The sequence below is a fragment of the Aulonocara stuartgranti genome (assembly GCF_965226115.1).
Source record: "Aulonocara stuartgranti genome assembly, chromosome: 16".
Classification (NCBI taxonomy): domain Eukaryota; kingdom Metazoa; phylum Chordata; class Actinopteri; order Cichliformes; family Cichlidae; genus Aulonocara; species Aulonocara stuartgranti.
The window spans coordinates 17,528,824-17,553,365 of record NC_138952.1 but is presented as its reverse complement, the minus strand read 5'-3'; the positions used below and the strand labels follow the sequence as shown (position 1 = coordinate 17,553,365).

General features: G+C 42.3%; 1 protein-coding gene across 3 annotated transcripts; it reads left to right on the top strand.

Annotated features, from left to right (window-relative positions):
- Window positions 1-600: 600 nt before the first annotated feature.
- Window positions 601-23,829, top strand: adam23b (ADAM metallopeptidase domain 23b). 3 transcript variants are annotated; one of them, XM_082508878.1, is made up of 26 exons: window positions 601-846; window positions 1,487-1,704; window positions 2,149-2,225; window positions 5,348-5,411; window positions 6,313-6,395; window positions 6,545-6,608; window positions 7,730-7,802; window positions 8,251-8,321; window positions 8,498-8,563; window positions 8,756-8,824; window positions 10,601-10,767; window positions 10,940-11,024; window positions 11,119-11,206; window positions 12,313-12,364; window positions 13,163-13,262; window positions 13,342-13,413; window positions 13,506-13,592; window positions 13,684-13,764; window positions 13,881-13,931; window positions 14,013-14,076; window positions 14,167-14,272; window positions 16,269-16,388; window positions 16,645-16,813; window positions 18,372-18,483; window positions 18,863-18,953; window positions 21,979-23,829. In XM_082508878.1, the coding sequence occupies exons 1-26, from the start codon at window positions 771-773 to the stop codon at window positions 22,022-22,024; spliced, it is 2,352 nt and encodes a 783-aa protein (XP_082365004.1). In that variant the 5' UTR covers window positions 601-770; the 3' UTR covers window positions 22,025-23,829. The 3 variants fall into 3 exon arrangements, with proteins under 3 accessions (XP_082365004.1, XP_082365003.1, XP_082365005.1); XM_082508877.1 differs by lacking the exon at window positions 18,863-18,953 and adding an exon at window positions 19,768-19,858 and having other exon boundaries at window positions 602-846; XM_082508879.1 differs by lacking the exon at window positions 18,863-18,953 and having other exon boundaries at window positions 602-846.
- The last annotated feature ends 713 nt before the right edge of the window (window positions 23,830-24,542 follow it).

Here is a 24,542-nt window from a genome sequence, read left to right as displayed (position 1 = left end):
CCCAAATTACTGGAATACTACCTGGCCCCGGGTTTTCTGCGCATCCGCACAGCTCAGGTAAAACATTCAGGAAAATGCACCATGTGAGTTATCATAAAAACTACCACTTTAAGGATGTTAGAACTAGGTTTTGACTCAAGGCACCTTTACACAACAGATAAAAGTTACATATTGAATAATACTGATAATTATTAAAGAGCAATTACAGCACACGGTCTGGTTTACGCTGCTGATAATACATGGAGCCGTTTCAGAAGATTATGGTGCTGCTGAATGGTCCCAGTACTTTCTCTCCCAGCAGACACAGTTTGACATTTTCTTTAATTAGAAAACCACAGAAACCAAACTTGAAAGTCGAACGATTATTCTATACTGGTATTGTTTACAGTGGCAAGTGCCTACATAATGTAACTACTATGTTATTATAGTATATTATATTATATTATATCAGTGGCAGTGTCCTTTCTCACTTGGTTGTGTCTGTGGTGAGAAAGGGCATTTGAGCTCATCAAGGAGGAGCAGCAACCTGCTGGTAGACTTCCAGTAGCTGCCTCCTGGCCACCGCCTTCTTTCAGCCCCCCACCCCCACCCCTCCTCTCTCCGCTTCTTCCTCCTCCTCCTCTTCCGCTACTGCAGCAGTAAAACCCGGTGTCTCCTGCATCCATGAAGAGATCCCCCCTCCACGGCACCTCCCCCGCCACGATGGGCCGCGAGCAATTAACTGCGTTGATGTGTTGATATTGAGATATTTCAGTTATCAAATATGAATCATGCATTTGATATTTCTGGCCACTTTGCTCGTCAGCATCCTTTTGCCTTGGCTTCATCCATCACTAGCTTCACTCGGTAGGTACTGCCACAGCCTGCTGGCTTTTTTGTCACTTTAATGTGATCGCCTACGCTTACCACTCTGTGCTTTGTGCTGAAATATTGTTTGGTGATGTGCTTTGGATCTATAACAGCGTTCCTCGGAAGCCACCGGGAATTATTGTATTTAATACGCTGCGTCTTTAGCGTGATGCTGCATGAGGGCAGACTACAGCATCTCAGCATCTTTTGTTCAGCTAGTAAAAACACAATGATCACTGTTATGGATATTTACTACGCTTGAATTAAGTCTAACACACAGGCTCTGTGTTTGTTCAAGTGCGTGATATTATCCAGGCACGCCGGATTAAATGAGAACAGTATTTATCTGGTGCAGTTTTTACTTTGGCAATAACCGTATCAAAAGTGGTTTTTATTTAAATGAGGCAGTTTATAGTCTGTGTTCCAAATCAGTGTAATTGGTGGTGGCTATTAGTTTTTGAGTATACTGCTGCATGTAATCACTGCAGATGAACTGTGTCATAAAATTGGCATAAAGCTAAAGCCACTTGCCTCAGTGTAACAATTGTGTTTAATGAATTAAAGATGATACCTTTGTGCATATCTGTAGTTTTAAAAAACATATATATGTATCTGTGCTGTAAAAAATCCCTTGCAGAGGTTCAAGGAGTAGAGGACAAGGTTGAGAGGGACGCAGTGTCGGCTCTGCTGAAGCAACAGGCAACTGCAGCACCCACCACAGACAACACAACACACCATGCAGTAGAGCATGTGATCACCTACCCCTCTCGGTTGATCTACTACCTAAACGAGGACTCTGAGAGTACCTACCATGACCTGAACACCCATGCTAAGAACCAAGCTTCAGAGGGCCAGGTATGTGGAAGAGGGGTGGATGAAGATGATTAGTGCTTGCATAGCCTTGATTGTGCAAAAAGTTTGCAAGATGTGTGGTCAAAGGTTGTAGTACATAATAATGCGTTGTTTGGTCTGATCCCAGTATTTCATGTCAGTTTGCTGTAGAGAATCAGTCAAAGCTAAGATAATAGTCAAAATAGACCCACTTAGCATAGTTTACGTGTTTCTTTAGCAACTGGAGTGATGCCAAAGCAAGTGTGCTGAAAGAAGCACTTCTTCCCGTCAACCCACTGTACATTAACATCCGTCATTGATACAGCACATCTGTTCTTTGTGCATTGTGCTGTACACGAAGTTGAAGGCAGACCCTGGAGGATTTTGGCTCAGTGAGACGCTGCTATAATCTTATTTGTTTTGCAAGCTACCATTATCTGCAGTGACTACTCTTTTTCTCTTCTACAGGCAGTCCACCTAGCCCAAGTTAGTTTCCAGTTAGAGGCATTTGGCTCCAGATTTGTTCTAGATCTGTCTCTTAACAAGTAAGTTCTCCTAATCTAATTTAACCACAGCAATTTATTTCACTTAAATTGGTTAGTGTTATTGATTGTGGGCTTTTTTTTCTGTGAAACTCAGAGATGTGTAAGGATTTTGTTTATCTCCCTGTCCTTGTTTTTTCCCCAAAATCTCACCACCAGACTGACTGAGTACTAATCAAGCATGAGACAAAGACGCATCACAGCCCTTTATGGGAAATGACACCAGATGATAAGAACATGTAAAAGAGTATTTGTTCTCAAGGTCATCTCAACAAAAATGACTAAATAGATGAAAACAATAGAATTTCAGTATCTTGTATCATGCTGGCCTTGTGACCAGCATCCATATAGCCTATCATAGACAGTCTTCACGCTATAATACGTGGTGCTGTATAGAATACAATTAAGATAACTCTTATTTCCTGTTTTAAATCCTTTACTAATTTAAATATAAATCTGCTTGTTGCAGATTTTGGTGTACCATAATAATAATAAATATAATGAAATTGTTGTCATCAGAAAGATACAAAATATAAAGACCAGTGTAGGACTCAAAGAGAACATGCATAAGTGCACTACACTTGTATTTCTATCATGACAGCACAGAGCAGACGTTCAGTGAACTGAAAGTCGACTCGGACTATGATACGAAGCGATGAACCACGTCGAGTAGCTGACTCTTGTTTGTAAATGATATGTATAATGTGTCAGAACAGAGCTTAATGCAGCATCAATTGAAGATAATGTAATCAGGGAAACTGTGGGTCAGCACGTTGGTTGCTAAGTGCTAAGAGCGACGTCAGCTCAGCAGCCAGACTAGTTTTATATGAAGGATTTTGGATAACCAACATCTCTATATTTAATGAGGATTTAATAAGCTTGCATCAAAATGAGGATGGAGACGGCTGCTCTGTGTTCTGCATCTATTGATTCACTCCCTGTATAAAGAAGCCTGGCGTACATGTGAAAAATTCCTGTAGGACGTAGTTACTTTTATGTTTTCTTATCATGTGGTTGGATATTCAGCTTGTGCCTGTGGCTTGCTGAGATCACAGAGGATGTGCCATAAACTTAAGATCCTGTAAACACGCTTTGAAATTACTTTACACAGTTGTTACTTCAGCTATAATGAAGGAAATGTTGGAGCTTTGGCTTCATAGTGGTTTGCGTATCATGTGAGTGCCCACGTCAAGGCTGATAAAGACTTGTAGGCAGTGCAGCAGTATGGAGCAATTAGTATTTATTTTATTGCCCAAATGTACAAGTTCAGAAATCTTCTGCAGTCTGCGGTTTTGGAGATCACATATCGGCGCTGGGATATCTTCAGAGTGTCTGTCACTGCTATCTTCGTTTTAAGTTGAACATTTCCCGTGAGGTTTAGCTGAAATGAAAAATACATCGCTTCTTGTATCGCATGCATCATGTCAAATGACAGAAAAGCCTGTCACTCCGTTCAGGAATCACCACATAGTACAACAGGAAAATCTCAGCAGCAGTGAAGAGGCCTGCACGTGTGACCTTGATTCCCAGCTGTTTGCTTGTAGGTTCTCGACTAGATGCTTTTTTTGTGCAAGAATAGGGGTTTGAATTCTGCTTAGTGTTGTAGCTGCAGCAGCACTGATCTAAATATAGATAGGTCTGCACCCTGCTAGTGGGTGCTGCTTTATCTGCTCACCTCTTACCGTACCTGGAATTGTAAGCAACTAAAAAGATGATTTACAGAAACTAATACAAGTCTTACTTTTAAAGAATCTGGATGTTTTTGAAATGCGTTAGTTAAATCGTCAGTGGCCACAATGGCGACTTTGTCTGGGAGATTTTCTTCCTTTGCCGTCTTTCTGAATACTTAATAGCATCTCCATATATTAAGCCTCAGAGCAGATTATTGCCTTGCATGAACAGCATGAGTGTGTCATGTGCTGCTACAGGATTTTAGAGTTACATTTGATCTGGCGCCAGACGTGAGAACCTCCTGCAGCTCTTTGGTCCCTTCTCTCTCCTTTACCTCTTTGTGCCTTTCATGTGCTGCTGCCTCTCCTGCTGCATTGTGGCGCTCCGTCTCCTGTGAACCAAGAGACCTTGGGGCAGAACTCCCTCCTCATGGTCTCCACGCGCAACCGTGGCGCATAGACATTTAAACAGACATACGTCAAGATGCTCACGCTCCGGCGCTTTACCTTTCCACACTCAGTTTTGTTACCAGCCAGCCAGAGAGCCAACCACACACTTATGCACACACAGCCGTTCAAACACCGATACACTCTGGTGTGGCCCACTCTTCTCATCTGTCAAGCTATAAATAGCCCTTCACTAAGGAATCTCTCAGAGACTGCTCGCGCCTTGGCTCTCCTCTCGTAATGGTGCACTTCCTGTTCACATGCTCCAACGCATCACTCAAAAAAAATGGTCACACTGCTGGTGTCACAATACAGAGCTACTATTTCCATCCTTTTTTTTTCTTGCTGCAGCACAGCTATATGTTCAGAGAGGAGGGATGTTTCCGTTTTGCAAGGTTACTCAGAAAAAAAAAAGCGCCATTGTGGCAGAAATTATCTCTTGAAGTCAGCTAGCAGACCGAGCGTGTGAGGGACGCTGACTCAGGGAGCTGCTGAGAGAACTGTTGTGTTCAAGGTGAGGTTGAGGCCTTAGGATAATTTATCGCATTAGGCTTTTCCGTTCAGTTTGATTTGGGCAAATCTGATGCAGAAGCAGGTAGCTTCATATGATATAATTTGCTTCTGTTCTGTTCTCAGGGTGCTTTTGAGAGATTTTTTATCAAATCCAGTTTTATTTTGTGCATCTTCTGCCGGGCTAGTTAGTCATCCCCAGGTTACCTGCATAGTAATTTTTCCTGAGGGCAGACAACATTTAACATCTCCACTGCACTTTTGAGATGCCAGGGGAGTGTTTGTGCAGCCAAATGCGGGCCCGGCGGTGATGACTGTTCGTGTTTAAACGCCAACCAAAGCACTGCTCTCTCACCACTAGTTTAAAACCACAATATGTGAGTCAGAGAAAGCAAAACGAGACAGACAGACTCCTGCATGTTTTTTTCACTGCATCACCTCCTTTTACTCCTCCTGGCAACTCCTCCTGTTACTAACTGCAGTCTCTGTTTTCTTCAGTGACTTGCTGTCTTCAGATTATGTTGAGATCCACTATGAAGGAGAGAAACCTGTTATATCAAAGGTAATGTTTAAGTAGACACATTTCTCAGTTATTTTGCTGTGGTGGGCCATGTGTATGCTGCTTTGACCTTGCACAGAAATAGATAGATAGATAGATAGATAGATAGATAGATAGATAGATAGATAGATAGATAGATAGATAGATAGATAGATAGATAGATAGATAGATAGATAGATAGATAGATAGATAGATAGATAGATAGATAGATAGATGAGGATATAAGCTAGTGAGATGGAAATGAGAGCTGTTTTCTCCTGCTGCTGATTCAGGCAGAGAGCTGGGTTGGGCATGCTGTAGCTGAATCAGCAGGGTTTTGCTCCCCTGCAGCCTCCTGCTGGAGCTCTGGTCACATGATGAGGGAGAGAAAGCACTCTGCAGTATCAGTGCAGGACGGGATGGGTGAAGTGTGTGGAACGAATTAAAACTGTAAGTCTTGTGAACGTTGTGTGGACTCAGATGCTAGATTTTCCTCCTTGTTTCTCCCTTTTGTATGTGCTCATGGTTTTGTATATGTAATTGTATGTGTATGTGCATTTTATATGTAAACTTGTTTACTTTAAATAAAGTTAGTTTAAAAAAAAAGAAAAAAGAAAAGAGAGAGACAGAGGGAAACAGGGTCCTGCGCTCACCCGGGGTCTGAGGGCTGAGTCACAAACAGTGTCGGCACCCACCTTGCAGTGTATTAACTTCCCCTTTTAACAAGCATAGATTGAGCCCCCCTGCAGGAGTGAGCTGCAAATAAGCCAAAACTGACATCTGTGACACAAGCTGTTACCCTTTTAGGACTGCTGGAAAATTCAAACACACTGACAGCTTTACACAGCGCCACGACGGTGTACACACAACTCTGTGCATTATGCTAGCGCTGATGCTGCCTTAGTACTGTGTCTTCTTCTCTCAGGGCGGTGAGCACTGTTACTACCACGGCCAGGTGAGAGGGAACGATAACTCCCACGCAGCCTTATCTACCTGTAACGGTTTGCAGTAAGTGAACATCAGATTTTTTTTTTTTTTTTGTGAAATCCTCGCCGCGCTCAGAATATCTCTGGATGTACTCATCTCTGCTGCTTAGCTCCTATTGACTCGGTATTGACTGGTGTGTCTCTCCCTTTTATTCTCCCTCTGCCTGGCAGTGGGATGTTTGACGATGGAGTCCATGTGTATCTAATTGAGCCCTTACAACAGAATCATTCAACTGTAAGTTATTCCTTTAGCAGACACGCACACTGCGATCAAACAAACATCCTCGCCTTGGATGGAAACACATGTTTTATGCTGTTACTCCTTTTTGTTCTCAGGCAAGGATATCCTACCAGGATCATCCTGTTTTCAAAGGAAACGGCCATTTCCTACATGGGATTAACATGACCTTATGTTTTTTTTACATATGGCTATAGCAAAAGACAAATAATCTGCATTTTTATTGTATGTTAATCATCATAATTCCTATTTGTCAAGCCATAGTAGAAAGCTGGTTAAGGTTAGGGTGGTTTTCTAGTCCTGAATGACTATTCAGTGATGGCTCTGGCCCACACCAGTTCTTCCTGTTATGGTAAATGGCCTGTATTTGTATAGCGCTTTACTTAGTCCCTAAGGACCCTAAAGCGCTTCACACTACATTCAGTCATCCACCCATTCACACACACATTCACACACTAGTGATGGTAAGCTACATTGTAGCCACAGCTGCCCTGGGGCGCACTGACAGAGGCGAGGCTGCCGGACACTGGTGCCACCGGGCCCTCTGACCAATAGTCATAATTATATCATAGTTATAGAGAAAGAGGAACTTTAGGTGCTAATGGGAATCTGTGGCCAAAAAAATCACGAGTGCTGGGATGTTTAGCGATTGCCAGCACTTTCTTCTTGTTGTAATAATCTGTCGGACATGCTTTTGATTGCGCAGTATCTGTTTTCTAGCATTGACGGTCTACATGTTTGTGCACTGCTAGAAATGTTCCTTTTCCTGCTACTACAAGTGGATTTGACTGCATTGCTGGTGGGAAAAATAGTTTCTCCCCCTTTACATGCAAACATAAGTGCTCTTGTTCTTTATAAAACTGGAACACCTCGTGCTCTTGAAATCAGCAACTCAAGAGTACTCACTCTGATACATAACAGCAGCTAAACGTCAGAAAAGATGTGCAGCAGGCATTCAGCGCCAAACATTTTTATTTGTGTAATTATTTAGTCCTGCATTTACTTTTGTAAATCCTTGATAAATTATGTGTTTAAACTTATTTTTTTCATTTGCTCTACCTGCTTGTACAAGTCACCCTCCCTTTTTTTTCACCGATTTGTTTGCCTGACTCCTACAGGATACAGCTGCTAGGCCTCACAAACTAAGAAGAGCAGCCTCTTCTTTGTGGGATGATGATTCAGTGGAGCAGGGTAAGGTTTCGATGCTTGTCATTAACCTTTTCACATAACTGTCTTTATCAGTCCTTCCCCTCTGACCAGCACCACACCTCTTGTGACTTCCTAAACCTGACATTATCATCCCTGTCTTCAGACACAAAGCAAGGACAGGAAGGTCCAGATAGGCTGTCACCCCAGAAGAGACCTTTAAAACAAACTGGATTGGATTTTAGTGTTATAGTTGCCAAATGGACCAAATGTATATCACTTTCCTTGGATCACAAGCACTTGCCTCGCTGCCGTTTTGCCAAGTTCCCTGTCTTCACTCGTCTTTTTGCATTTCATAGGAAATTTTGAGACACGCTGTGGAAATTTCTGGGAAAATGTCACATGCATAACTGATTTCTTTCAAAACAAGGCTACAGGGATGTAAACACTTGAGTCTGTAGAGGTGTCACTCTTTCCTTGTGCTTATTTGCAGAGGAAGAGGAGGAGCAGCTCTTCTCCGAGCTGGATGAACTGTCCTGGCTGAGGCGCAGGAAAAAGCGAGCAGTAAGTCTCTGATCTCACCTCTCTCTGAAGTAATGCAATGACTTTAGTGCACTCACCCCGGCTGCGTTTCACAGTTTACAATAAAAACACCCACAGACGTTTACAAGGTTAGACCTGTGGTGATACTCCAAATTATACACTTGAAGCTGCCTGGTCATTGTTGTTTTGTTTTGCAGATGCCTCGCAGCGTATTTGAGGAGATGAAGTATTTAGAAGTCATGATTGTCAGTGACCACAGTATGGTGCGTAAAAATCTCTCCTTTTTTCCTCATTTGATGCTATGTGGCTGGTATTTTATCATGGACAAAAGGATACTCTTTAATATTCCAGACCTGGGCCGACTCCCTCCCAGAAGAGGGAGCAGCAAGCGCCACCGAACGTTACACACTGTACATCACTGTGTGCTATTTTTCCCTCCCCCTTTCTGTTTGCAGTTTAAACGACACAGGAACAAGCAGCACACGAGAAACTTTGCCAAGTCAGTAGTTAATCTTGTGGATAGTGTGAGTAAGCTTTTTACTTATCCTTTGAGCAAACTGGAGTGTGTGCTTTTTTTGGAAACCTCTTTTAGAATATCATCTGTAGAAGACCTACTAGAAGTCCGGCAACGTCTCCTACTGTACTTAATAACAGTTGACTTTTAATGTTTTGCCATCAGCAGGTCTAACTTCACTCAGCTACTATTATCACCAAATCAGCACCAACATACTGACAGTCTAGCCCAGGGGTGTCGAACTCCAGGCCTCAAGGGCCGGTGTCCTGCAGGTTTTAGATCTCACCCTGGGTCAACACAACTGAATCACATGACTAGTTCATTACCAGGCCTCTGGAGAACTTCCAGACATGTTGAGGAGGTAATTTAGACATTTAAATCAGCTGTGTTGGATCAACGGCACATCTGAAACCTGCAGGGCACCGGCCCTCGAGGTCTGGAGTTCGACACCTGCGGTCTAGCACATGACTTCTCTGGCATCACAAGCTGGATAAGATTTGATTTTGTTCAGTGCTCACTATCTGCAAAATGTTTAACATTTCATTCACCCTCGTGTCTAATTTGCATTTGATGCTTAAACTACAATGGTAAACCTTGTCACAGGACCGTCACAGGACTAAAATGCACAACTCCAGGCAGACAAAATAATGCAAAGCAAACCTTTTATTTTGTTGACGTCGTAGATCAATAACTAAAACAAGGAAACCACAGAGAACCGGGGTAAACAGCAAGCACACATCCAGGGAAGACAAAGACTAATTGGAAGAAAGGCAGTATACAGTCACTAGACACTTTGTTAGGTACAGCTGTTCAATAGCTGCTCATTAGCCCAACCATTGAATTGGCCAATTACATGGCAGCAACTCAGTGTATGGAGGCATGTAGAGGTGTCAAGATGACCTGCGGAAACTTACATTGACTGTCAGAATGGGGAAACGGGTTATTTAAGTGACAGTGCTGCTAAAACTTTGGCACGTTTGGGATGCAATGGAAGAGTCACATCATTATTGTGCAGCTGACAAATCTGCAACAACTGAGGGAGGCTGTCACATCAATATGGACCAGATTTGCTGAGGAATGTTTCCAGCATCTAGTTGAATCTATGCCCGGAGAATTAAACATTTAAATGCAGTTTGTAGTGAGTGTATATAAACAACCTGAGGGCAAACTGGGAGCAGGAGAGAAATGAAACATCGGTGAAGGTACAAGATAATCACAGGGGAGGAAGTAAAAGTCAAAGCAAGACACAAGAGACAACTGACAGAGTAAAACAGGAAATAACTCAAAAGATAAATACTAAACACAGACAAGAAACTCACTCTGGTTAGTCTTGAGCTACAATACCTCAAGACAGCAACTGGAATACAAGGAAGCATAAAAAAAGTACACATTTGACTAGAACAGGCGTCTGTTTTCATTTTATCTAAGCGTAAAAAACATATCTTCAGTAATACTGCAAAGGATCAAATCAGGAATCCAAAACTCATCATGCCACAGATAAGAATCAAAACTTCAAACACTAGAATAACAGAGAAAGCAAAACAGACACCCAAACTCAGATAGATAACTAAGAATTCAAAACTCCAAAAATAACGGGCAAACATCAGTGTTATCCTTGTCTGTCTGTGTTCTTTGTATGTGTGTAAACACTCCCCTGTATTCCTCCCCGCTCCCATTATTCTACATCCGTCCTCCGCTTCCTTTGCTGTCGCTCTCTGCCTCTATCTCACACGTTTTGTTGTGTTTTTTTTCCTTTACTGCTTCCATTCATTGCTTCCGACGGCAGATCTTCAAAGAGCAACTCCATACACGTGTGGTGCTTGTTGCTGTGGAGATTTGGACAGACAGGGATCACATCCCCATAAGTGTGAAGCCGCTGGAACTGCTGCGTGATTTCTCCAAGTACCGGCAGCAAAGCATCAAGCACCATGCCGATTCTGTGCAGCTACTCTCGTAAGTTCACCCTTCGGGGGCTGAACAGATCGTTTGGGGTGGTCTCTGGTTTTGCTCTGATGGAAGTACGCTTTGTTTGCCTGCCTGTAACTAAAGCAGCACTGCTGTGTTCTTACCTGCTTTGTGCTATTTATATCTTCCGTCTTATTCTTCATCTCCATCATTCTTGCAGAAACGCCACCTTCCACTACCGCAGAAGCAGCACTGCGTACTTTGGAGGCATGTGTTCTGTGAGCCGTGGAGTAGGCGTCAATGAGGTCAGATTTACTGTCACACATCCAGCATTGCTCTGTGGACGTATCGCAGTGTGATTATGCGGTGAATAATATGTTGTCACTGTTGTGCCAACAGTACGCCACCACCTCGTCCATGGTAGTGTCTCTTTCCCAGAGCCTGGCACAGAACCTGGGCATCCAGTGGGATCCGGCATCCAAGAGAAGTAAACATGAAACACTTTTTCTTAACACACAGCTGCTATAAGCATGATAGGCATGGCAGGCTAAAGTCACAAAGTTCATGCCACATAGTAAATAACAGTTTTTATGTAGCGGTCTCAAAAATGCACCTGTCAGTTATGATACATTTGGTGTTTTATTGAAGACCCTGTGATCCCTACACTGGTTTCAGATGCCTCTCTAACATTATCCAGCTTTGCTTGAATTAAGGTCAGGATGGGAACATTTTTCACTCTTAAAACAGACATACACACAAAACTGAAATGCTTTTGCTGCACGGCTAAAGTTGTTTGTAAAGTAGAGAAAATGTTTTGAAGGCAGGTGTTTAAATGCACTTTATTTAAGACTGCTAACTGGATGTAACCTCACATCTGGAAATTGGAGAAGTAGCAGAAATGTAGGTGTTTTTCTTTCTCGAAATTGTATTTTTAGTACTTTGAGCACCACAAATACTTCTGCTCTCAACTCTTTAGGTCTAAGAAGGAAGTGTTTTGTGTTAAGTGAACTTTCACATTTCACTATTCTGTTACTATTGGCATTTAACTGTTTAAATACAGGATACAATGCATTTTTTTGAAAGTCTTGACTGATATTTTAGATGTCATTCACAGGCCTCCTCTAAAACAAAAAGTCTCTTTGCAACCCTGTTGCCAGAAGTCACCGTCGGTGGACTGACTGTATTTGAGAAAAGTAGACCAGAAAATGTCCGTTTGAGAAAGAATTTATGCCATCAGATTTGAGATCGCCATGCTTAATGAGGCAGCTGCCAGGTTAGAAACTACAAGCTGGAAAAAATGCTAACCATCAGCAAAAGTCTATTTGTGGCCCCAAAGCTGCCAAGGAGAATGTCAGTGTAAAATAAAGTGAAAGGATTCTTCATTATTCAGCAGAAAGCTGGATATCAGGAGTTAAATCCACGGATTAAGACTGCTTTTCTTTGAAATTACAAAAAAAAAAAATAATTATGCTAACATGCTTACTTTGTCTACTCTAAGTCTTTATTTAAAATGAAAGTTGTGGATGCTATCTTTTCTTACTCTGTCCGTTCCTCTTTCTCTGGTGTTTCTACACTTTCTGCCCTGTTTTGCAGAGGAATGCGGCTGTACTAGCCAGTGGGCTGGCTGCATAATGGAGGATACTGGGTAAGATCCAACATACCCCCGAGAAACACGCATACACAGTCATTCATTCACATGGCGGAGCAATTACAAATGCTCGTTTGTGTGCACTCAGTAATGTAGTAATCAGTACTCGTTCAGCTTTTTTCCTTGTTGCTTGTTATTAACTAACTCTGAGCGACTGTTTAATACAGTTACACAGTTTTTAACCACCTAGTCAGTCAGTACACAAGTAAGAAAATGAATAAGTTGCACCTACTGTAATTTCGGCATGCTGTTTTGTGAATAATAAGCAACTCTTTTAGCTAAAGTAGGATTGGGTATATAAAAGGTAGCTGTAGTCACCAGGGTGTCCCCCATTGGTTAGTTATGTTCCTAGAGAGGATTTTGCCGTCACCATCTTGTTGTTTTGAAACTGGACAGGATGAGCAAAAGTGGCTCTGACTCAAAAACTGAGGGACAAAGCATGCTGTTACGATAGTGACTTGTCAGTGACCAGAAGCATACCCAGCTTTATCATTCTACACGCCTCTATTTGACACCACAATTTAAATCATGTTGTATTCAATTTAACTTGAAACTTGCAACTGAGAACATAAACACACTTCCATTGGTCAAAATTTCAGGTTATTATTTCAAGATTTTAAACTTAGTGATACGTTTTAGTCAGTAAGCTGAAATTTTGAGATATCTAATGAAAATTGACTTTTGGGAAATTTGCATGCATTCAGATTACTTGAAGTCAACATTTTAGGCATATTTTTTTGACTGTATCCTGTTTGGTTGGACAAACTTATAAATATCATTGTCTTCTCTCTGCAGAGTCCAACACCCACAAAAATTCTCCAAATGCAGCATCTCAGACTACAAGGAGTTCCTCCTGAAAGGTGGAGGTTCTTGTTTGTTCAACAGGCCAACCAAGGTTAGTCGCCCCTTCTCTCAACATGTCAAACTTTTACGCACACGTGCTCCTTTTACACCGTCTTGTCCTCTCCTGACAGCTGTTCGAGGCAGCAAATTGTGGGAATGGATTTGTAGAACTGGGAGAGGAGTGCGACTGCGGACTGAGAACAGTGAGGGTCTTTTTACTTCACCACGTCACGCACGCCCATTTGTCATCTTCTCTTTGTTCAGATGCTTGAAGCTCGTTTCCCTTTGTTTTCAGGACTGCCAAAAGGAATGCTGCAAGAAGTGCTCCCTCGCCAATGGGGCACACTGCAGCGATGGACCATGCTGCAATAAAACATGCTTGGTACAAGCTTGGTTCTTTCTTTTTAAAGCTCTGAAAAACTAGTAGTTGATTTCTGAAATCCAACGCTGTTTTATTCTCCTTTTCTTGCCAGTTCTACCCACGAGGTTACAGCTGCCGCTATGCTGTGAACGACTGTGACATCTCAGAGACCTGCTCTGGGGACTCGGGACAGGTTGAGCTTATGGTTTATTTAGCTTTAAATAACTTTAATTAGTTCATTTTTTTTGCACGTTGAACACAAATTTGGCTGTTAAAAAAGAAAGGTTGTTCTCTTTGTGATTTTTACAGTGCCCGCCAAACCTTCATAAACAAGATGGTTACATCTGCCAGGTAAACCAGGTAAGAAATGGGTATTTACAAAAATATAAATGCCAACGTGTGCTCAAAGTTTTCTGATTTTTTATTAATCTCTATCTAAAGGGTCGCTGTTACAGTGGAGAGTGTAAGACCAGAGAGAACCAGTGTAAATACATCTGGGGATCAAGTAAGGTTTAATGCTTCTCGGGTTAATTTGAGCACGGGTTCTGCACAAGGAGAGGCAGCGTGCAGCTCATCGCCCCTCTTTTTGTTTTAGAGGCTGGAGGCTCGGAGAAGTTCTGCTATGAGAAGCTGAACACGGAGGGGACAGAGAAGGGCAACTGTGGAAAAGATGGAGAAAAATGGATCCAGTGTAGCAAACAGTGAGCACAAAATAATAACACTGTCGCACATTCATTGAATAATAAAGTGCCTGAAAGCATATTTTGAACTTTTCTAAACTGATCGGCCAACATTTACACCCATTTTGTGCACCAAGCAGCCAGCTGTGCATAGGTGAGAAAGTTTTACTGTCAAGATCCTTTAGGATCCCCAAATTTTTGTTGTGGTATTCCAAAGATATATTGTACAAGTTAATCCTGTTATGTGGAATTTCAGCATCAGGTTTCTCAGTTGTTGTTGTTTTACAGCCATCCAACAGAGGGCGCCAAAGGACCCTGTTTAAAATGGATAATTGCCATCAAATGCCAGGAATGTATTTTTACCAATCAGATCAATTACTAAAAACAGATTCCAGGGAAACCACCTCAGCACACATGTCTTCAGTCTTCCTGGCTTTTCTCTTTAACTGGGATGTGGTGGTAAAAGTCAAGTCAGTTTACACTGCCCAGCCAAAAAAAGCTGAAGCCTGAAATATTTAACTGGACTGCCTTTAGCTTCGATGACAGCACGCATTTGCAGTGGCATCGTTTCAAAAAGCTCATGCAGTTTCACAATATGTATTCTCGTCCAGAGTGGCATTCATTTTTTAACAAGACTGATGTCGGCGGAATCAGAACGTCTTCTCCGGCACATTCCTAATAAGGCAATATTCCCAATAACAGTTAAAGTCAGTTAAGTCTGGGTTGGCCAACCCACATGTGAAAATGATGTCTCATGCTCCTTGAACCATTTATTCATAGTCCGAGCGTGATAAATCGTAGCATTGCTATCTTGGAACATGAATGTGCTATCAGGGAAGAAAAACATCCACTATGGAAAAACCCGGTTATTCAGTATATTCAGGTAGTCAGCTGACCTTATTTTAGGCCACATGACACTGTAGAACCAACTGAAGCAGCCGGAGATTGTAAAATTGCCTCTGCAGGCTTGTACACTAGGCGCTCGGCATGATGGGTCCATCATTTCATCCACCTCTTTTTATGACCTCGTTCCTCCTTCCAGGTTTTACACAATGACATTTCTTTTTTTGTTTTAGTTTTTCTTTGCTGGAGATAACAGAAGGCTTAAAACTTTCCTTTTTGCGTATAGTTAAGGCTGGATCAGGTGATTCTGAACCATTCCTTGGGTATGCTGCAGTAATCTTAGACTGCTGGGAGAGTCCCATGTCCTTCACTCACTTTCTTTTTCAGTTTCCATGTGTTTATAGAAGGATATTGCATTTAATTATTAGTAATTCATTTTAAATTCTAGCTCTCCCATAGTGTGCCTTTTGTCCTAACTCCCTCTGCTCTCACTTTCCCCTCACACCCATGGCATGGATCGAAGTCGCCCACGCATTCTTGTGGGCCTACTTGTGGTTTCTACTGGAGGTTTCTTCCCATTAAAAGGGATTTTTTCCTTCCAACTGTCACCAAGTGCTTGCTCATAGGGTGTTGTCTCATTGTTGGGGTTTCTCTGTAGTTCTGTGGGGTCTCTAACAATATAAAGGTGACAGTAGAACAGACCAATAACCTTCTGAAACAAACGAAAATCTTTTCCACAATCACGGGAAATGTTTTGTGATGTGGTTGTTTGTTCACTGCATCAGTTAGGGTTAATTAAATGACATGTTGCCAGCTGCATTAAGTAATCACTGCAGTAATTATCCAATGAAAGGCTTATACTTAATAGCTTAGTTAAATCCAGGTGGCGACTTCTTTTTGGCCAGGCAGTGTATTTGTAAAACATGTTTAAAGGTAAGCAGTGTGACTTTAAAATTGCACTTAATATTAAAGACCAAACATTGACTGTAACAGATCAAATGAAAGTTATCAGTACGAGGTTTCAGATCTTTACAGATGTCGCTTTGAACCAAACTAATAGAGCTTTTTGGTGCATTTTGGTAATTGGTGGTGCAGAGGTGAACATTACATTGTTAGACAGGTGGAAGAGTGTTATCTGTACACATTTTTGGTTGCTTATCTCTCTCTTTTACAGTGACGTGTTCTGTGGTTTCCTTTTGTGTACCAATGTCGGGCGTGTCCCTCGCATTGGAAGCATGAAAGGAGACAGTACCCCCACCTCCTTCAACCACCAAGGGAACGTCATACAGTGCACGTAAACACATTTACTTTAATATAATGCCTGGGGCCTGGGGGCTCTTTACCCATGTGGGAAATAAATAGAAAAACTCTGTAGTAAATTTGGGGGATTTTTTGTGTCGCAATGGGCCATTTTCTCATAAAACGCAAGCTGTTACTAGAAGTTTTTCTATTTCTTTCTAAAATGGGTGCCTACAGGCAGTGTTTCTTCTGTAGCTTTATTTTTTGGGAGACTTCAACACTCCTCACCTCTACTCCATCCTTCTCCTCAGGGGTGCCCACGTCCTTTTGGATGATGAAACTGATTTAGGCTACGTGGAGGATGGGACTCCCTGTGGGCCGTCAATGATGTGCCTTGACCGCAAGTGTCTGCCCATCCAGTCACTTAACATGAGCACCTGCCCCATTGGACCTAACGGACATGTGTGCTCGGGCCATGGGGTGAGTATTTGTACGCACTTACCTACACCTACTCTTTGCTCACTGGCAAATTGAGAGGGTGTTCACTCATTTTTAGAAGATTAGCAAGCATGGACTGCGTGTAGTATTTGTTTGTAAGGGCTGCAGAACGTTTCCAACACCTTTGATGAAAAGGGTGCTTACTGAGTCATGGATAAAGGCTGTTTATGTTCTAACTTAGAGTTTCTGTTCAGCAAACACCAGTATTTGCTCTTTGTTTATTAAATCTCACTCTGGAGGGATGAGGAGAAGTAAGGAGGCTCATTGCATTTCAAATGCCCAGGGTTGTTGATTTTCTTTTTCTCAGTAGAAAAAGTCAAACAAAAGCCTCAAGCTTAAGGGAAATATGCAACTGGCAATCCTTTATTCAGGTGTCAACACAAACTGGAAACTGGGGAAAACCTCTACCCTTTTATGGAAATGTCAAATACCTCTTATACCAGTAAGCCAAACTTGCTTTATTTAGATTTTTTTAAGAAGAAGTTGCAGAATATTTAAATAATATGTATTTAAATAAAAATAAATAAAATACTTCTCTTCATCCATCTATCCATTTTCTTAACAGCTTATGCAATTCAGGGTCATTCAGGGTTGTACTCGAGTCTATCCCAGCTGTCGTTTCAAACTCTAAATGTGCTTCCTTTCTGAGTGGCCCGGCATGTGCAGCATCATTTCTCAGCTGATGTGGTAGAAATTGCCACAATTAAAAATATGTAAATACATAATAATCAAAAATCGTAATCTTTTCTGCAGGAAATACAATGCTTTATATTTCCTGAATTAAATGCAACTCAAATTGTTTTTGAAAATATTATTTTGATGATAAAATAAACACACAGACACAAAACAATAATAATAGCTTGATTTGCTCTATACTGCATTGAGACGTGCATCTTCCCAGAAATGTAACTTCCTATGGTTACAATATGTGATTATGATTCCAATAATAGCATTTTGCTATTAATTACTAATGCAGTAGTTACTATTTTTCCAAATTCAAAATGTTCCATGTAGCCATTGTTCAGTATTTATTATCTTAGAGTCCAACATGATTGGATGAGTTTCACTTGAGACGATGAAGTAATGCAGACACACCAGTGCACAAGTATAAATGCAAAGCGTTAACTAACTGCAGCGTTAGGTTCTTCAGGGATTTAGTTCAGCACTATAAATGAAGCTTAAGATGTTTCTTAAAGAAGTTTTTTTCCCAAGCGAGTTCTCCTCAGGGGGCTATAGCTGCCTGGGAAATTACACGTCGGTTGATTGATTTTCTTCAAGAGTCCCAGTAAGCCAGTCAGCCGAAAACCAGCTTGCCTAAATTAAATACATTTTTTACACCATCCTGCACTTTTCTCGCTGTGATGCTTTTCTGTGATGCTCACACCAGCTTGGATTACTGGAGCTGAATAAAACATAGCTATTGTGTTTTTTTCTATCATACGTCAAAACCTATGCCAGATTTTTTTGTATAATGTTGGGGGAAAATGGAAGAGAAAAAGTTCTTTCATTCTGTTTACCTCTGTATGTCTGCTGTGCACAGGTATGCAACAATGAAGCCACATGCACCTGTGACACCACCTGGGCCGGGACAGACTGTAGCATGCCTGACCCGCCTAAAGAGCCCGATGTCACTCCAGAAGAAGAACCCAAGGGTCGGTTTCCAACCTTTCTACTCCCGCCATCCGCCATCCAAAAATGAATATATCCACCCTTTTTTAATTTAGCCCAGATTCACATTGATCGTATGTTTAATGTAAATGTTATTACAGTGTCGCTCTCAGACGCACTGCTAGATCTGAGTCAGTCGCACATTCCTGAGTTTCACAGGTCTACTGGGGAACATAAAGGCTTTGATTGTAGGAGAATGTAAAAGCAGTGTAAGATTTGTTTGCTCTGATTCTGAAGATGATGCTTTGACCACAGGGGGAGGGGCTTACGGGGCAGTGGTCACTTCATCCATGACTCTGAAGCAGAAGCCTGCTATTTGTTTTTGACAGGGTGGTAATAATGCTCCTTTTCCCCTCTGCACAGTGAGCGTGGCCACTAACAGGCTGATAGGGGCAGTAGCAGGGACCATTCTGGCCCTGGGGGTGATTTTTGGAGGCACAGGGTGGGGAATAGAGTAAGCATCTTTAACCCTTTCACAGCTCTTCCTCTCATAGTGGTGCCTCAGTGTGCGGGCGGTCTCGTGAGCCGGCCTGAGCCCGTGTGTGCGTCCCGGTGGCTTTGTGTTTTCTTGTGTGTTGGTGATGACCATATAATTGTCATGTGATTGGATGTTTTCAGTGTCGTGTGATTGATTGATGGATCTCCCCTCCCTCCCTCCCTCCTTCCTCTCCTTCTCCTGTCACTTCCTGTCGTTCCCCATTACTACAAGCCTCTTTCTTCATCCTCCCTCTTCCCTCCCTACTTCCTCTCCTTTCTCTTATTCTTAGTCGTTATGTGGTTGCTCCTGTGATCCTCTCCTTTCTGGGGCATGTGGGGCATTTAGATGAAAACAGTCCTGAGAAGTGTCCAGTTAGTGACCTGGCTTGTCAGTCAGTGGTAGGCTGTGTGGTGACTGGGACCCCTAAAAACATTTTGTACTGCTCACACTGCAGATCACACCTACATGTCACCTGTAAACCTTTACAGTGATGGATACCCAGGGTCTACACAACCTTAACAGACAAACCACTGATAATCGCTACCTCAACTGACACCAGATAAACTTAAATATTTCCAGGGCGTTTGCTTGATTACATTCTCTTTATAACACTAAAAGGGGGTTGAAAAGCATGCAAAAAAATGCATTCTCAAACTCAGTCATTTTATTGTAATAGTATACTTATGGTATGTTTTCTGTTCCATGTGAAATCATCATTGTATAGCTAAATGTTATTAATACAGTAAATGAGTATAGGAACTCATGTCTTTTTCCCCATAACCCTTTACAGGTCCTAGTGCCACCAATCTAATAATAGGCTCCATCGCCGGAGCCATCCTTGTGGCTGCCATAGTGCTGGGGGGGACTGGATGGGGCTTTAAGTAAGCAACACGCCGCATGCCTCTCCTGCTCTAACTCTAGCATCCCTGCTGCTTCTAGACACCAGGGTTTGAGCTCCTGCTACAGAATACAGCATCCCGGGGTGGACATGTTACACTTACTACACTTAGGCTCACACTGACGAGGAGACATGCAGAACACATATGGGTGTGGAAGGCGTTCAGGTGTTTGATACTGTATGAGTAAATTTGACTTTGGGAAACGCTGGGGGTGTCTGTGCATCTGTAGCAGAACCTCAAACTGATTAGACGGGCAGAGTTCAATGTTTGACATGCATTTCATAGTAAAGTACAGAGGGGACAGAATACTTTATAACAGCTAAGTGGTTAAAAAAGTTTGTTTGTACTTGTATTACAGAAATTACTCCCCTTTAAAATCTTAAACTAGACCATTCAGTGTCACTCTATGGCTAGGAAATCTACCCACCGCTGATTAGCCTGCTGTCTTGAGCAACAGGGGTGTTACGCATCCTAATCTAAACAGACCTAAGGACTAAATAATAAATATGGTCCTACAGCCACTAAAGCATGCCAGATAGCATCATGGTTGTCACTAAAACAGCAAAAAAAACAAAAAAAGAGAAAGAAAATAGAATAAGAAACCAAACATTTCTGCATGTTGACTTGTTGATTTGGAGGAGGTCAGTTCATTGCACAAAGGCTGAGACAAACCCTGAGCAATTTGGTCCGAGGGTTGTCGTGCTCTCATCACTTCCATGATGTTTTTTTCTCACTCCGTCGCTCTTTGAGGCCGAGGCTTTAAATGGAGTTATGAGAACAACACACACAGACACAGAGAGAGAGAGAAGCCAGGACCTTTTTGTTGTCTGCAGCCTTTGTGCCATGGCTGGCCACACCCACCTGGATGGCTGAGCTCCGCCATAGAGCAGAGCAGGACTCTCGGACCCGCCCACACCAGCTGCCATTGCTGCCTGCTTCGCAGACCCGGTACAGACACGGCGCATTGCACTGCATGAACCACGCACAGCAATAGTGCCACCTTCAACTGGCCGACTATTGGAACAGGTGCATGACAGAGTGATAGAAGCCCCACAGCAAGCCACAGTACGGGGAGGTTATGCATCACTCCTGTTGTTGTACTCATTGTTGTCCCACTGTTGTGGTAGTAGTTACTGTTGCTGCTGCCGCCGCTGTGATCGTTATTTCTGTGCTCGTCTCCTCTTTCCTCCTCTCCGCTGTGGAGTACACGTTATGTTAGCTCTTTCCTCCCAGATGGTTGTTTTGAGTGGAACTAATGTGTTTCCCATCAATACCGGTAATGACACGTGTCTCCTACACTTCACCTTGTAAACTGATGTTGCACGAAGGAGCCGATCAGCACATCTGCAAGAAGGCAACAGAGTATATTTATATTCGTAACACCTTAAAAATTATGTAATATGGCTTAGACTTGATTGTTCTTTGATTTCAAAAATTAAACATATTTATTTATTTCAGATCTGGCCAGTACTACAAAAACTGTAAAGCAGATGTGATGTTTTCTCATCGCTGACACTGTAGACCTCAGGTTTGTGACTGTAAATACCTCTGACTGTCTCTTTGCAGTCAAGGCTGAGCGGGCCAACATGGACCAGCCTGTCCTCACTCCAGTGTCCTCGGCGTTTGATCCTGAAGCCCTCAAAAAGTGCACATTTGGAACATTTTCATCAGGCACACTTACACTGTGTCTAAAATCCCATACTATGTATCACTTAAACAGTAGGATTTAAGCCTTAGGATACATTCCAGTGCCTTTGCTGAAATTTTATTAACAGCAGAGTGAAAGCATGTATTTAAACACTCAAGTTCAAGAGTTATCAATGTTAGATTTCAGCTCACTGTCCCGCTTACCCAAAATAGTATGTACCTCGCATGCTATTGGATACATACTGAGAATGTGTTATACCAAACAATCCTCACGTACTACTACTACTACTACTAAAAAGTACGTAAGTATGGGATTTTGCTCACAGCCTTACATAATAAACTGCAACTAACAGCATTTCCTTAAGAGAGCGTGGTTGCTTGTCCAGGTTGCACTAGCTCCGTTGCATATATAATTATAGCAGATGCTGACTTCTTTTTCTTATCTCCTCATCAAGAAATGTGAAGAAACGGCGGTATGACCCCAATGCCACAGCCATTTAACCCAAGGAGAAGATGGCAATCACACAGGGACTGCTCCAAGGCTTCCTTAGTTGGCTACCTGACAGCTGGACTGCACTTACTGCTGCTGATTCTTTGGCATTAGATTTACTTGAAAAAGACATAGTGGACATTTTAACAAATTTCCATCGTAGTGACATTATAAATGCAGCCTTTTTCAACTACACCTCACCCACGCCCCTCCACCCTGATCTCCAGAGTGACAGAGCTCCTCTTTCCATCCTTTAGTGCCAGTGCACAGGCGTTCAGGCGGAATCCACACCACTCTCTCACCTGGCATGAATAAAATCGAAACAAAACCTGCTGCTTGCTGGCCCGCCCGACCCCCACCCAACCCGCCCGCGCCCGGCATGAAGAGCCCTCTCTGCGGGGCTCTGCATGGCTACCAAAGCTATGAATATACTGCAAAAATAAAAAAGAAGAAAAAAGAAAACACAGAAAGAGGAGAAAAAAAGCGCAGGAGAGAGCCTCATTAAAAACCAAACCCAGTGACAAGCCTGTTGAAGCTCCTGTTTAAGCAGAACTTCATGTGAGGACCTATAAGGGCAATGCAGGCCATGTAGTGAATGCGCACACACACACATGCACACACCACTGTACATATTTAAGGAGTTCAGGGTTGGAATTGACAGCATATTTTCCAAGGACATCAAATGCTTTTGTTTTTTATCTTAACATCTTGTATAGCGGGTGTTTTTGGTAATGTTATTAAAATAAAAAACAAACAAACTGAGACTAGGATTTGGGCCAAAATGGTTAGAGAAGAAAATCTAAAGTCAGATTTGAGGACAGAGAGAGAAAGCTGTGGTGTCGAGGAGAAGCGCGTCATTTCCGGAGAGATTCAGACTGTGATCCGATTTAGCCCCCTGTTTTTGAAGTATCTTCAACACTGACTCAAAAGCCAAAGAACCAATCACCCGAACATGTGGATGTTGTTGCACACGGAGCACTTTCCCCTCTGTCTGCAGCCAGTGGTGCCTCTCATGCTGAGGGCATGAAGTCTGTCCATGCAGGCGCTCACGTGTCCGGCCAGGTCTCACTTAACAGTCCTCATCAACACCCACTATACTGGCTTAAGCCTTTTTGCTCTCATAAACTCTTAGTGGAAATCAAGTTCAGCTCTACAGGTAATGCTGCATGCAAATCACTATAGTGGGCTTATAATTCTATATGGGAGTCCCCAAAATCTGCAAGGAAAATATGCTACAAAAGATAGGTGCATGTCAACAATAAAAAACATTTAACTTTTATTTACTATGCAAAGAAAGATATTGCACAAAAGTATGGGTAATAGTGATATCGGTGTAGACATGGTTTTACAAAAGGAAAAAAAAAAACAACCTCTGCTAATCAGCTAATCTTTTGTATTTGCCCACTCCTATGTCTCCTTTCATTTCGCTTCAGTGTACTCAAACTGTGGATGGACAAGTAAAGAAATCATCAAAATAACTGAATTAGTATTTCAGAAGATAAGAGAGAGAGCACCCTTTTACATTTGTGGAACTGAAAATCATTTTTGTGTGTTTTTCATCCAGACAGATATTTTTAATCACACACACACACTTATACACACACACACACACTCTGTATGGTGCCTGTACATATCGAGGCCTGAACAGTTTCCTTGTGCAGGGCTATCATTTCCAGTCCAGCTGATTGTCGGTGTATTCCAGGTGCTGCCATAGCACTGGCATTGTTGTAATCCTCCATGTTAATCATTGTCTGGTGTCCCTCTCTCACTGCATTATGTACAGTTGGACTGATTAATAAACTACGGACAAATTTTATCCAAGCGTTTGTCTTCTTTTCTTTTAAATCAGGGGTCCCCAATCCCAGTCCACGAGGGCCGGTGTGTCCCTGCAGGTTTTAGATGTGTCCTTGATCCATCACAGCTGATTTGAATGGATAAATTACCTTCTAAACATGTCTTGAAGTTCTCCAGAGGCCTAGTAATGAACTAATCATGTGATTCGGGTGTGTTGACCCAGGGTGAGATCTAAAACCTGCAGGGACACCGGCCCTCGTGGACTGGGATTGGGGACCCCTGTTTTAAATCCTCAATGAACTGCTAGCAGCTCCTGATTGTGTGATTGGTGTTATTTAAGAGCAACTTTGAGGAGGTGGAACAAACCATTTGAAATGCGGGGGGGGGGGGGGGGGGGGGGACTATGGGGTCAATAACTAACACCAATGCAAAGAAACTCCATTCTGCCCCATGCTGTCACTGTCATGGCACTGGATCCGTGAACTAGTGTTCATGTGTTTTGGGATTTTTCTAACATTCCTTGATTTTGTGTCATTCATGGTTTTGGTTCTCGTATTGTGTGGACTTGTATTATATTTATAGATTCTAGGCTTTAGCTTTCTGTCACTGTGCTTTCGCTGTGTTGCACGTTTTTTCTTCGTCCTCGTCTCAGTATTTGTCTTGCTCCCTGTTTTATTTTGATAGTCCTGCATTAGTGCATTCAGTTTGTTTCCTCCCTATCTCGTTATGTCAAAT